The following is a 12,130-nucleotide window of genomic DNA, read 5'->3' as shown; positions in this document are numbered from 1 at the left end:
GGGCAGGAGTACCCAACCTCAGGTTGCCTCCCCCAGTTTTTTTCCTTTCCTCTTTCCCTTTGTTTCTCCTTTTTCTCGCCTTACCCCCATGCACCTTCCACCCCAGCTGCACTGCGAGAGGAAAGGAGCCGGGGCAGCGCTGGGCACCAGTAAATGCTGACACTTTATTAGGAGGTGGGATGCCTGGCTCCCAGCTCGGCCCCTTCCCTTGCTCACTGTGCCGTGCTGGCAGCAGCACCCAGCACAGGGAGCCCCTCCAGCACCAGCCTTATCCCTGAGCCACAACGGAGTCGATCCAGTTTCGGAACAGGCTGACGCGGGTGTAGATGGCCGGTGTGTAGACGTTGCAGTTGCTGTTTCCCCAGGAGACGATGCCAATCAAGGTCCACGTGTTGCCGTTAAGATACACCAGAGGTCCTCCAGAGTCACCCTGTGGGGAAGACGCTTCTGCCTGAGTGATCCCGATGCGTGCTCCAAGCTGGACACAGCCAGGTGCAAGAACTCTCCGTCTCCACAGGTGCAAGTCTGCCTTTCTCCCCCTCCTCCACCACCCTCCCTGCGGTGCGGTGGCACCTCGGTTCCGTCCTTACCTGGCAGGAGGAGGCACCAGCGCCGCCGGCACAGAGCATGGCGTTGGTGATCTTGGTGCCCCAGTACTGCTTGCACTGGGTCTCGGAGATCAGGGGCAGCGTCACCTGCTGCAGGCGCGTGGCTGTGGCTTGGGCTGGGTGGCAAAGGAGCGCTGTTAGGTCACCTGGGGTGGGTGGCTCTCCTGGCGCCTTTGGGAGCACACCAGCACCCTGGGCAAGCTGCTCCTGAACGTGTGGGTGCTGCTAGGCACAGCGCCTTTCCCCCCCTCTGTGCCTTCATCTCTGGGCATGGGCACCCCTGGGGTTTGCACGCACCCATCTCCTGAGCACAGCCTGTGCTGCACCCATGCATGTGTGAGCAACCAGACGGGGTTCCCCGGCTGCCCCGCTCCCCATGTGTGTGCCAGGCCACAGAGCCCCGGCAGGGACGGCAGCCACACGCAGCCCTCCCTGAGGCTGAGGTGTACGTACAGCTGGTGCTGGTGCGTCCCCAGCCGGTGGTGACGCACTGGAGGTTGCTGGGCAGAACCAGGTTGGCAGGGGCCAGGCAGACTGGGGACACGCGGGAGCTCAGCTGGGCGGGTGAGGAGAGCTTCAGCAGGGTGATGTCATTGTTGAGGTTGTAGGAGTCCCAGTTGGGGTTCGTGATGGCCTGCCAAAAGACGGGGCAGCGCTCCATCCCTTCCCTCAGGGAGCAGCTGGGGCGCTGAGCTCCAGCCCCATCCCAGCACCGTGCCTGCCCGGCTCACCTTGGACACAGTCTTCACTTGAGTAGACTCGTAGTTGGAGCTGCGGTCATACTCCCCAAGGACGACGACGTGGGAGTAGGGGCTGCAAGAGGGAAGGGTGTCGGGGATGTGTGGCAGCCAGTACCCGGCCCGGGAGCAGCACTGGGGCTGCTGTTGGCACCCTGCACCCAAGGGAATCCCCACCCCCTCAGCCCCACCCAGGAAAGGAGCCCTGGGCTCAGTTTTTGGGGTTGTCCCAAGTCCCAGCACACCCTGAGCCCCTGCCCCTCAGCCAGCGTCCCCCGGGGCTGCGGGCCGGCCGGGCATCGCTCCTCACTTGAACTGGCAGTGAGCGGCTGTGACGACCCAGTTGGCGTTGATCAGGGAGCCGCCGCAGAAGTGGGATCCCGTGCGGGTCTGGGGAGGAAGGCGGGAGGAAGAGCTGGGGCTGGGCAGGCCGAGCCCCCAGCTGAGGCTAGGGACAGGCAGGTGGGGGTTGTCACAGCCCCCTCGGCGCCTGCCCACGTCCCATGGCTCCCCGTGCTGCGCTCGGGGCTGCCCGGAGCCGGACGGGGCCGTACCTGCAGGGACACCTGCCAGGGCCAGGAGCCGGACACCGCGCTCTGCCCGTTGATGATCCGCTCGCTGTAGTGCACCGAGGGGCTGATGGCCGGCACCCCGCAGCCTGCGGCACGGGCACAGGGCTGACCCAGAGAGCTTGGGGCTCACACCCAGGGGCTGCAGGTGGCTCTGTGCCACTGGCCCCAGGGCTGCGGGTGGCTCTGTGTCACCATCCCCAGGGTGCCCCGGTCCTGCTGCACCCTGAGGATGTCCCCGCAGGCAACACTTACCTGAGACAGTGCTGGCAAGGGCCAGGCAGGCGACTACCCAGAGAAAGGCCATCCTGGCAGGACACGGCCGTGTCCCCAGGGCCACGGGCTTTATAGCAGTCGGGAGCCGCCTGGCTCATAGCCAGACAGGGCAAGGTCCCGCTGCCAGCTGTGGGCAGCTGTGATGGGCCAAATCTGGCACCTCCCTTACCCCACGCAAGGGGGGACATGGGAACATGCTGCCAAATGGCACCTTGGGGTGCTGGGGCTGTGTCATGAGCTGTGCCAGTTCTCATTGCAGCCTGTGGAGCTGGAGAGGGAGAGCACTGTGGGGCTGCCTTGGGGGCACGGGGGCGCTGCTGGCAGGGATGCAGCTGGGATAACAGTGAGAGTGGGCATTCTGGGCTGGGTCCCAGTGCCCGGGCTGTGGGAGGGCACCCTGGCCCCAGCCCTGGTTTTGAGCCAATGGTACCAGGGCTGTTTTCCCACGCAGCTGTAAAGGTCTAGCACAGTGCCAGTCCCAGCTGGGTGTTCCCAGGGTTCAGGGTCGCCCCTTGACCCATGGCCCTGGTGCAGGTGATTGTGTCCCAGCACCCACTGGACCAGGTGGGGAGGACGGACACCTTCCCAGGCAGACAGAAGCCACAGAGAGCCAAGCGAGTGCAGGCACCTCCCCGAGCCCAGGCTGAGCATCCCCCCGCCACTGCAGCTGCCTGACCCCTCTGCCCAGGGCTGCATGCCAGGGAGTAACGTAGTCCCCTCCAAATCCCCGTCAGCATCCTGAAAATACATCAGGAACACACATCGTGTCTCCATCACCACCCCCTGTCCTTGGGTGGTGCTCCCATGGTAGCACTGGGGGCCGGGGGCCATCCCTGGGGTGACGCGGTGCCACCCACAGACCCTTGTCCCTGTCCTGAGCTGGAGGGGAGCACAGCCTGGACACTGGTGGGTGACTGCAGAGCTCAGGGCTTTATTTCTGGCAGTGGAGCCACAGGAGAAGCACGGGAATGCCCCCCTCCCCTCCCCCAAGGCAGGAGGTGCAACACGGCTGGGCCTGAGGACGCAGGCAGACAGGCTCTTCTTATCATCCCCAGGCACCTGGGGAGGGGAGGGCCAAGGGCTGGGCTGCAGCAGAGGAAGGCAGACAGGAGATGCTGCCCATCACAGAGGAGGCTGGGCCAGGAGGACGCTCACCACAGTGGCACAGCTCTTCTGTTCCTGCTCTCCGAGAGGCTGGAGCAGCGGCTTCCAGTCCTGCTTTGGGTGCCAGGGGGAGCGCTGCGGCCAGGAGTGGGGCAGGAGCTCAGAGCTGTCCCTTCACACGGGCAGGGACAGGGGCAGTGCCACCACCCAGGGTGATGAGACACTCTGGTGCCCTTTTCTGGAACTGTGAGCCCCGCTGAGCTGGCCAAGGCGCTCCCCACCCTCCCTGCACGGCCCATGGTGGGGGAGCAGCAATGCCAGGGGGCTGGGAAGGCTGAGGAAAAGCTCCTGTGGATCCAAACGCTGCTGCAAGCCTGGGGGTAGCAAGGTTCCTGTGCTGCCCTGGAGCTGGGCTGACAGCAGACTGGGGCCAGGGGAGTGTCCGGACACGCAGGGAAACCCAACTGTCTCTGCAGCCCCACGGGGATGTGGGCTCACCCCAACCTGAGTCCTGCCCTTCGCTCCGCAGCTCCTGCTCCTCCTCCAGGCAACAGGCCAGACCCGAGCAGCCCTGGGCTGATCTCCCAAGCTGGGGCTCCAGCCTGTCCCCAGCTCTGGGCAAGGTGCTGCGTGTAGGGGATGTCACCCACCATCTCCAGCCACCCCACGCGCAGCCCCAGAGACGCGGTCCTGCGTGGTGGTCCGTGCGTCCGCGGGGGCGGCGGGGAGCGGCTGCGGAGCGCAGCGTCAGGCACACTTCCCCTTGCGAAGGCAGAAGGACAGCTCCTGCGTGGGCACCAGGATGGTGCTGAAGATGGGCCGGTAGCTCTCGGGCAGGACCTGGGGGTGCTGCGCCATCATCTCCAGCACCACGTGCCGCACGTCCCTGGAGACGTCGCCCCGGAGATCCAGCAAGGTGGAGATGTGCTCGTCGCTGGACAGAGAGCCAGGGGTGAGTCCAGGCGCTGCCGGCCCAGGGCTCGTGTCCCACAAACCTCCCACCACCCCAACTTTAGAATGTGTTTAAAAACGACCCCACAAGCGCTTCGTGAATTTGGTTTTGAGGTTTCATTTGGTTTTGGCCAATTCTGACCTTCCCCAATGTGGTGTTTTGTCCCTTCTCACGCTTTCTTTGGCCACCAAATACAGCTGGGTGGGTACCACAGCAGGACTGCTTTTTCCTTTACATCTTTGTCCTCAGGGCTTTGTGAGAACCCCCACCCCAAACCCAGAGCATGGGAAATGAAACCTCAGGGAGGAGAGGGAAAAGGCCCAGGTTTCTGCCCGGCTTCCCCAGCAGACCCCTGCTACCCCATCTTGTAGGAGAGCCAAGTCGGGCTTCTCACCTGACATCAGGGTACTTGGTGATGAAGCCCAGCACCTCCAAGCTGAGGAGGGCTGGGTCTTTGAGGTAGATCAGCTCCCGCAGAGCAAACACGGCCTCCAGGCTCTGCTGGCTCTGGTCCAGACCCTGGGGGGGAGAGCAGCCACACGTGAGGCCAGGAGGAAGCCACCGCGGTCGCTGCTGAGCTGCAGCCTGGCCCTCAGTGCCCAGGAGGGACCTGGCCCCTTACAGCCAGCATCTCTCCCCTCTTTCAGTGCATCCCACTGTCTCGGGCTGGCTCACCCCATGGCAAGAGGAGGCTGTGCAGCCTCACTGACCTGTGCTGGGCAGGGCAGACAAGACTGTCCCCTGAAACCCTAAACCCAGCCAGTCCCTCCCATCTTGGCCTCACACATGCCCAAGTGGAACAGCCACGACTCCTTCATGGGCTGAGGTCCCCACCCAGAAAGGTGATGGAACGAGCTGCGAGCTCCTCACCCTGACCTTGCTGTGTGACACTCCCCTCCCATGGCCCAGCCCCAGCTCCAGGCCGTGCTTGGACATCGCTCACCAGGCCACAGAAGAGTTCCCGGAGCTGCGTGGCGTCCTGCAGCAGGCGGTCACAGAACTGGCCCCGCTCCTCCTCGCTCCTGCAAACCATCTTCTTCTGCATGAGCGCCCGCAGGTACTGGCTCGCTACCAGGAGCTCGCTCTCCATCAGCAGGACCTGGGCAGGGAGAAGTGTTAGCACTGGAATCGTTTTTTTTTTCCCCTGGAAAAAGGCAAGGGAAAAAAAAACCCAAGGAAAGGCAGAGGGGAAACAGGCTGGATACAGCACCAAGGTGTGGGGACAACCCGGTGGGAAGCCCCCTGGATGGAGGGACAGAGGAAGCAGCTGTATTTAGGGGAAACTGAGCACCTCTGCATAGAATCATAGAATGGTCTGGGTTGGAAGGGACCCCAAGGATCACAAACCCCCCTGCCACAGGCAGGGACACCAACCTCCAGGCCTGGAGCTACACAAGGCTGCCCAGGGCCCCATCCAACCTGGCCCTGAACACCCCCAGGGATGGGGCACCCACCCCCTCTCTGGGCAGCCTGTTCCAGCCCCTCACCACTCTCTCTGGACAGAACTTCCCCCTAATATCTCATCTCACCCTCCCCTCCTCCAGCTTCACTCCATCCCCTTGTCCTGCCATTATCTGCTCTTTTAAAAAGTTGATTCCCCTCCTGTTCCTCTGCTCCCTTCAGGTACTGGAAGGCTGCAATGAGGTCCCCCTGCAGCCTTCTCTTCTCCAGGCTGAACAAGCCCAGCTCCCTCAGCCTCTCTTTGTAGGGCAGCTGCTCCAGCCCTCTAATCATCCTTGTGGCTCCTCTGACCCCTTTCCAACAGTCCCACATCCTTCTTGTATTGGGGGCCCCAGCTCTGGACACAGGACTCCAGCTGGGGCCTCACAAGGGCAGAGCAGAGAGGGACAATCCCCTCCCTGTCCCTGCTGCCACCCCTCTGCTGATGGAGCCCAGGATCCCATTGGCCTTTGCATGATGGTGCCTTTGGGGCTGCTCCGTGGGGTTTGGGCTCTCCAGCAAACCCAGCAGCAAGTGCCTCCCCCTCACCCCAGCGAGCACCCAGCTGCCCAGCCTCACGGCGAGCAGGGCGGGCAGGGCGCCTGCAGCCAGCCGTACCGTGCAGACGGGTTTCCGGACGCGGGAGAAGGCCTTGGCGTGCCTGTCGATCACCTCGCACATGCTGCTCACCACCTGGGACCCGCAGAGCCACTTGCGGGACGGCAGCTGCAGGCAGAGGGGCTGCAAGGAGCAGAGGAGCAGTGTGTGGCACCCCGCACCGCACCCCCAGCCGCGCAGCCGCGGGGTGACACCACGTCCCACAGCTGCTGGCAGCACGTCTGCTTTGCCTTGCAGAAAACCCCAGCCCCAGCTGCCAGCCAGAAGCCAACATCAAGCCAGGAAAGGGATCTACGATTAGGAAAATCGGGGAAAACACGGGGCTGTCCCTCCCCAGCACCCAGAGATCCACATTTCGGGGCTCAGCTGGATGGTGATGCCCCGCTGCGGGCAGCAGGCGGGCAGCAGGCTGCTCCCTGCACCCTGCTTTGATTTGAGTTGTAACAGGAGGATTTTCTGTAGCCAAAATCACGGGTTAGGCTGGGGGCTCTGGTTTCCTGACTCCCACCCCACCGGCCCGGCGTGGCCTGCGAGCCTTTTCACCCCCTTAGCTGCTCTGCTGGTTGCACAGGTTCAGCCCCCAGGAGCGATGCCATTAACGAGCCCAGATTGCAGATCCAGACTCCAGGAAAGCTAAATTTGGACTCTGCGGACAGGAAATGACTTGGGCGGTCACACACGGGCTTGGATCCTCCACACGGACATTCACCTCTCTCCTGTTTGGATCTCTGCCACGAACAGGCAGTAAAAGGAGCGGGATGCAGCCCAGGAGGGCTGTGGCTCCTGGGCTCTGGCCGTTAGTGGTTTGGGGGCCACCAGACATCTGTGCCAGCGATACTGGGCGGTGCCGGCTGGCGACAGACAGCGCCGGAGCTGCGGGTGGTTTATCAGGGTCTGGGAGCCAGGCTGGCAGAGACGCCCACAGCTGATAGCAGGGCGCAGGGAGGAACAAACCCACGCTGGTGGGTGATGGCAGTGGGGTTGTCCTTGCTGGGGATGGGTCTGGCACAGCCCTGCCAGCCTCGGGGCTGTGGAAAATGTACCTGCAGGTCCAGGAGCAGCTCCTCCAGCAGCAGTTGGCAGGCTTTCTTCTGTGTCCTGTCTAGAGCAGCCCGGAGGGATGTGGGGACTTCTCTGCGGGCAGCGTTGGGGTGCAGGGAGGAGACAGCAGAGCTAGGAGAGACAGAAGTTGGCAGGTCATCTGGGAGGTCCTACATGGGGGCGGGAACTGGGGCTGCTACAAGACCTACAAGGTGCTGGCATGCATTACCTGAGAGCCAGGTTGTTGTTCAGCATGGCCAGCAGGTAGGAGATGTAGTACTTGGGGGTGGTCCGGTCCTTCTGGTGCTCCTTCCCACACTGCACAAGGGCTTCCCGCAGACTGCAACACAGTGAGTCAACCGGGGCTGGCGGGCAGAGCCCCGGACGGGGCACGTGGAGCTCCCCTTCCCAACCCTCCCAGCTTGCTTGGCTCTTTCCATCTCCAGCCACCAGGTTGGAGAGTGACAGGTTGTTGGGTAGGGCGGGACAGTGGGACAAACTCTGTCCCCCTCAGGAGAACAGGACATAGTGCTACTGGAGAGGTGCTTGGGGCAGCAAGCCCCAGGAGCTAATGGCCCCACAGGCTGAGACAGCAGCCCCACGGGCAGGCAGCCCTCTGGGACCTGAACAAGCACTGGGTGCCCACAGCTGAGATCTTCACCATCAGCCTGTGGTGCTTGGCCGAGGGGCACAGGGTCTGCAAGGATGGGCAGGGGCATGAGGGGTCCCACTGACCGGCCCAGAAACGCCTCGAGCTCTTCCAAAGCCATGTTGTAAACCTTCTGCTGCAGCGAGTTGTTGATCAAGGAGGCCACCTGGATATTCTCATTCAGCATCTGCACAAAGAGAGAGTGAAGGTTGAGTCGGTGGGAGGCTGTGGCCCCCAGCCTGGGGCCTCTCAGCATGGCCGTGTCCTGCTGTGCCCGTGGGGCTGGGTCCCACCTGCATGACAATGACGGGCAGGGCTGACTGGAAGAAGCCCTGATGGTCCGTCTCAGGTTCCTCTTCCCTGAACCACTCCTTGAACTCCACCTCCAGGGTCCTCTGCATCCACTCAAGCACACTAGCCTGGGGGATGGATGCCCACCACCATCAGCCCAAGAAGTCAGGTACCAACTCCCCTGAGATCCAAAACGGCAGCAAGTCCCACCCCTCGTCCTGCAGGCTCAGGGCAGACAGGTCTTGGTGGGGGTCAGGTGCCTGTATCCACTGCGTGCCTTCTCGCTCACCTTGACTTTGACCACATATTTCCTCTCCGTCTGATCCACGAGCTCAGGGGACATCAAGGGGCCCAGAGCAGAGACGTCCACTTCTGGGAGAAGGTCAGGGTGACCCATCATCTCTGGGCTGGAAGACAAAGAGGTGGGACAGGGCTGGGAAGACTGGTGTTTTCCCCCTGCCTTACCATGGTCCTCCCCGCTCCCCCAGCCTGCCCGTGAGCGGGTGGGCAACCTGCTCCCCCCCCCAGCTTCCCCTGCTCAGCTGGCACTGACCTGCGGTACACCCGAAGTGCCCACTCGAGCAGGAGGAACAGCGCCTGTTTGTCCAGGTCCTCTCGGAGGATGTCCTGGAGGTGACCGGTGAGGGCCTGGTGGAAGGTGGCAGTGCAGACACTGAGGATGTTGTAGTGAGCTGGGACACACTGGACCATCAGGTCCTTCACCACACGCAGCTCAGCCACGACAGCCTTCTGCAGCCCCGCCAGGTGCCTGGCCAGCCCCGACCCCTCCGCCTCCGTGCGGGCGGCGTGGAAGTGGGTTCCCACGATGGTCTCGCGGAGAACGTGGTAGAACTTCTGCCTCCAGCCCTTTGGGCGGCCAGGCGGCAGGAAGGTGGCCTCCAGCAGCAAAGTATCATCTATTTTCTCCTCCCTCTCGATGATCCTCACAGCGGTGACGAAGAGAACCGGGTCCTCGCGTACCAGCCGCAGGCTGCTGCCCACAATGTCCCACAGCTGCTTGGCCAGGCTCTCGTTGAGCTCCTGCAGGCCACTGAAGTAGGACAGCACAGTTGCCTCAGCACTGGAGAGCCCACGGAGGTGCAGCTGGGAGAGGATGTCATCCCGGAGGTGCTCCATCATCATCAGCTCCGCGTGGGCCTCCAGGAGCTGCTGCCCACGGAGCAGCTGCAGGGTATGGGCAAAAACCTCGTGCACTGTGGGAGAAGGAGGAGATACCAGGACTCAAAGGGGGGTTGGTGCTGGGGTGAGGGGAAGGGTCTGAGGTCTGGCGCTCTGGAGGGGGGCACAGCAGCATCTCCATGCACAGAGCCTTCCCAAACCCAAGCAGCAAAGCCGGAGCCACCTGCCCTAGCTTTGCTGCCAGAGCCCCGGGGCTGGGATGGAGAACTCCTTCCAACCTTCCAACCCAAATCCACGAGGTCCGGACAAGCAACTTACCTGAGAAGAGCTGGGGCAGCACCTGGACCACCGAGGCCAGCTGGACGTGCTCTGCCATCAGCGCCCGCATCTGCTGGAGGCCCTGGAAGCGGTCTGCACTGTCCAGCAGCGCCCAGCGCGCAGCCCCCAGGTCCTCGCACACGCTCTGCACCTCCCGGGACGCCGACCGCAGCTGCTCCAGCCCCGTGCTTACCCCCTCCAGGTAGGACTGGACAGTTGACTGTGAAGCAGGAGAGGACAGAGGGGCAGTGGAGAAGCTCTCAAAGGCTGGGGGGGGGACACGTGCACACCCTTTGCCCCAGCCTTGCCTAGTCTCTCCTGCATGCGCTCTCCCAGCCCCACCAGGTCACGCCTGCCCATCGCAGAGCGTCAGGGGTTGGAAGGGACCTTGAAAGCTCACCCAGTCCAATGCCCTGGCCAGAGCAGGGTCACCCAGACTAAATCCCACGGGAAAATATGCCATTGTTCCTCCCAGACCTCCCATCCCCATCAGACCCAAGCACACCCCTGCTCCAGCGGCAGGAATAATTCATTTCACCCCCTCTCTAAGTAAACTGAGTCCTGACGACTATTTATGGGGTGGGGGGCAATGGCTGCTGTGTAGGGTGACCAAGGCAGCACGGTGAGCAGTAACCAGGTGTCTCCTTTCTGTTTTGAAAGATGACTTTGCTTCTACAAACTATTAGCAGCCCAGGGGGCCCCTGTGAGGGCCCCCCCCTCCCAAGGCACACAACAGCAGGAGCACCGCAGGAGCCGTACAAGCCCTTCTCCAAAGTGGGTTTCCATCTTTTCTAGCCCTGTGGTGGCACTGGCAAGTCTCTGTGCCCTGCCTGCCCGTTTAACTCCTGGCACCAAGAAGTATTTTTACCCAGCATCACCAGAAGTTTTCCCCTGAGGCCACATCAAACAAGTTGCTTCAATGACTGTCACATACAGGCTGCGATGGACACCTTTGGGGGTTGTTTCAAAGGACAGTTGGAGACACAGGAGGGTCATTTTAACTCTCCAGAAGCTACCCAGGGGGAGGCAGGGGGTGTGTGTGGGGGTTACCACATCTTTTCCCCCCCAGACCCCCATTTCTCCCACCAAATGCCAGCCAATGGAGAAGATCTTTCCAGAAGTGAGGAAAAAAGAGCTGACTCGGTACAGAAAAGGGGAGAGCCTGACTGAGATGTGTGCCAGGGGAGCCCGCAGGGTGGGCTGGGGCAAGGACCCACCTTCAGCCGGGACTGGATGGAGCTGTTCCTCTGCGTCTCTCGGCTCCGGTACTGCCCCAGGCCCTCCAGTTTCTCAGGGCAATAAAACACCCCTGAAGCCCATTTCAGAGCAGCTCCTCTCGCCAACTTCTCAGCCTTCTCTGCTTCCGGCCACTCCTCATCTGGGGACAAAGCCAGGGGTTAATGAGCACAACAAAGCCTCTCCTGGCTGGGCAGGAAGGGCCAGAGGCAGGAAGCTGCCCCCGGACATCCCAGCACACCCAGATCTGGGAAGCTGGACAGCGTGGCAGGAAGAGGATACCCCCTTGTCCCCCTGCCTGAGATGCCACCAGCATGGACCTGGGCATCGCAGCCGTGGCAAAGGGCTGCCCCAGGGGCTCGGGCTTCCCCCAGGCAGAACGTGCATCCCCACTGCTCCCCCAAAAGGCAACGCTGGGCTGCAAGAGGGGTGCGATGCCAGCTGGGCTGTCCAAGGCAGATGCAGTGCTGCCTGGGAAGCCCTCAGCAAGGCTTTGGCTTCGGCAGTGAGTCAGCACAAGGGATGGGGAGGCAGCTCTCGCATCAAGGGAAACCAGGCTGGGAGGCTCCCTGTCTCCACAGCATCCCCCGTGGCACAGGGTGGGAGCTGTGCCAAAGGTGTTCTGCCCGGAGCAGAGGGCTGAGAACCAGCGGGGTTATCACACGCCAGCCCCATCCCCATCCCCATCCCCATCCCCATCCCCATCCCCTGGCTTCACCGCTTCCCTCTGCTCCATCCCCAGCTCCTTCACGCCTTGGGACCCTCCTCAGCCCCACCGGGATGTCACCCAGCGCCAAGCCGGGTGGCTGCTCAGCCGGGAAGCCCGTCCGGGCACCCCCCGGGGACCGGGCGGGGGGAGCTTCGAGGGGGTAAGGCGGCGTCGGGGGTGGGGGGGAGCCCCCAAAACGCCTGCGAGGGGCAGCACCCCCCCCCCCGTCCCGCACCGCCCGTACCTCTGGGGCTCGCGGCGCGCTCCTCCTCCGCGGACATGCCCATGGCCTCCAGCGCTGCGGGGGCCGGGCCGGGGCCGGGGCCGGGGCAGGGCCGGGCGGAGGAAGCCGGCTGCCGGGCTCCTCAGGGCCTCATTGTGTTCCCGCAGCCGGGCTCCGGACGTCAGGGGCGGGGGGCGGAGAGGAGAAGGGACGCAGGGG

General features: G+C 63.1%; 2 protein-coding genes across 2 annotated transcripts; both read right to left on the bottom strand.

Annotated features, from left to right (window-relative positions):
* Nucleotides 1-268: 268 nt before the first annotated feature.
* On the bottom strand, nucleotides 269-2,221 carry CTRL (chymotrypsin like; the record flags this gene model as incomplete). The annotated part of the gene is made up of 7 exons (XM_084270025.1): nucleotides 269-430; nucleotides 591-724; nucleotides 1,062-1,242; nucleotides 1,340-1,421; nucleotides 1,656-1,735; nucleotides 1,900-2,003; nucleotides 2,170-2,221. 7 exons carry the CDS (start codon nucleotides 2,219-2,221, stop codon nucleotides 269-271), a joined length of 795 nt encoding a protein of 264 aa, XP_084126151.1.
* Nucleotides 2,222-3,107: 886 nt separating this feature from the next.
* Nucleotides 3,108-12,096, bottom strand: EXOC3L1 (exocyst complex component 3 like 1). Its single transcript, XM_084270172.1, has 13 exons — nucleotides 11,933-12,096; nucleotides 10,961-11,121; nucleotides 9,744-9,963; nucleotides 8,839-9,499; nucleotides 8,575-8,692; nucleotides 8,288-8,413; nucleotides 8,081-8,181; nucleotides 7,575-7,685; nucleotides 7,348-7,477; nucleotides 6,305-6,427; nucleotides 5,190-5,345; nucleotides 4,641-4,765; nucleotides 3,108-4,228 (listed from the first exon to the last, which is right to left on the bottom strand). Exons 1-13 carry the CDS (start codon nucleotides 11,973-11,975, stop codon nucleotides 4,042-4,044), a joined length of 2,262 nt encoding a protein of 753 aa, XP_084126298.1. The 5' UTR covers nucleotides 11,976-12,096; the 3' UTR covers nucleotides 3,108-4,041.
* Nucleotides 12,097-12,130: the final 34 nt, after the last annotated feature.

Source organism: Gallinula chloropus, assembly GCF_964237585.1.
Source record: "Gallinula chloropus genome assembly, chromosome: 13".
Taxonomy (NCBI): domain Eukaryota; kingdom Metazoa; phylum Chordata; class Aves; order Gruiformes; family Rallidae; genus Gallinula; species Gallinula chloropus.
The sequence above is the reverse complement of the archived record's forward strand: the minus strand, read 5'-3'. Positions and strand labels throughout refer to the sequence as shown.

Excerpts from the sequence above, each read along its gene's own strand:
- EXOC3L1 (XM_084270172.1), bottom strand. The coding sequence starts at position 11,975 with ATGGGCATGTCCGCGGAGGAGGAGCGCGCCGCGAGCCCCAGAG. Across the intron at positions 11,122-11,932 it reads GCGCGCCGCGAGCCCCAGAG|ATGAGGAGTGGCCGGAAGCA; the intron begins GTACGGGCGGTG and ends CTTTGTCCCCAG. Across the intron at positions 7,478-7,574 it reads AACAACAACCTGGCTCTCAG|CTCTGCTGTCTCCTCCCTGC; the intron begins GTAATGCATGCC and ends TGTCTCTCCTAG.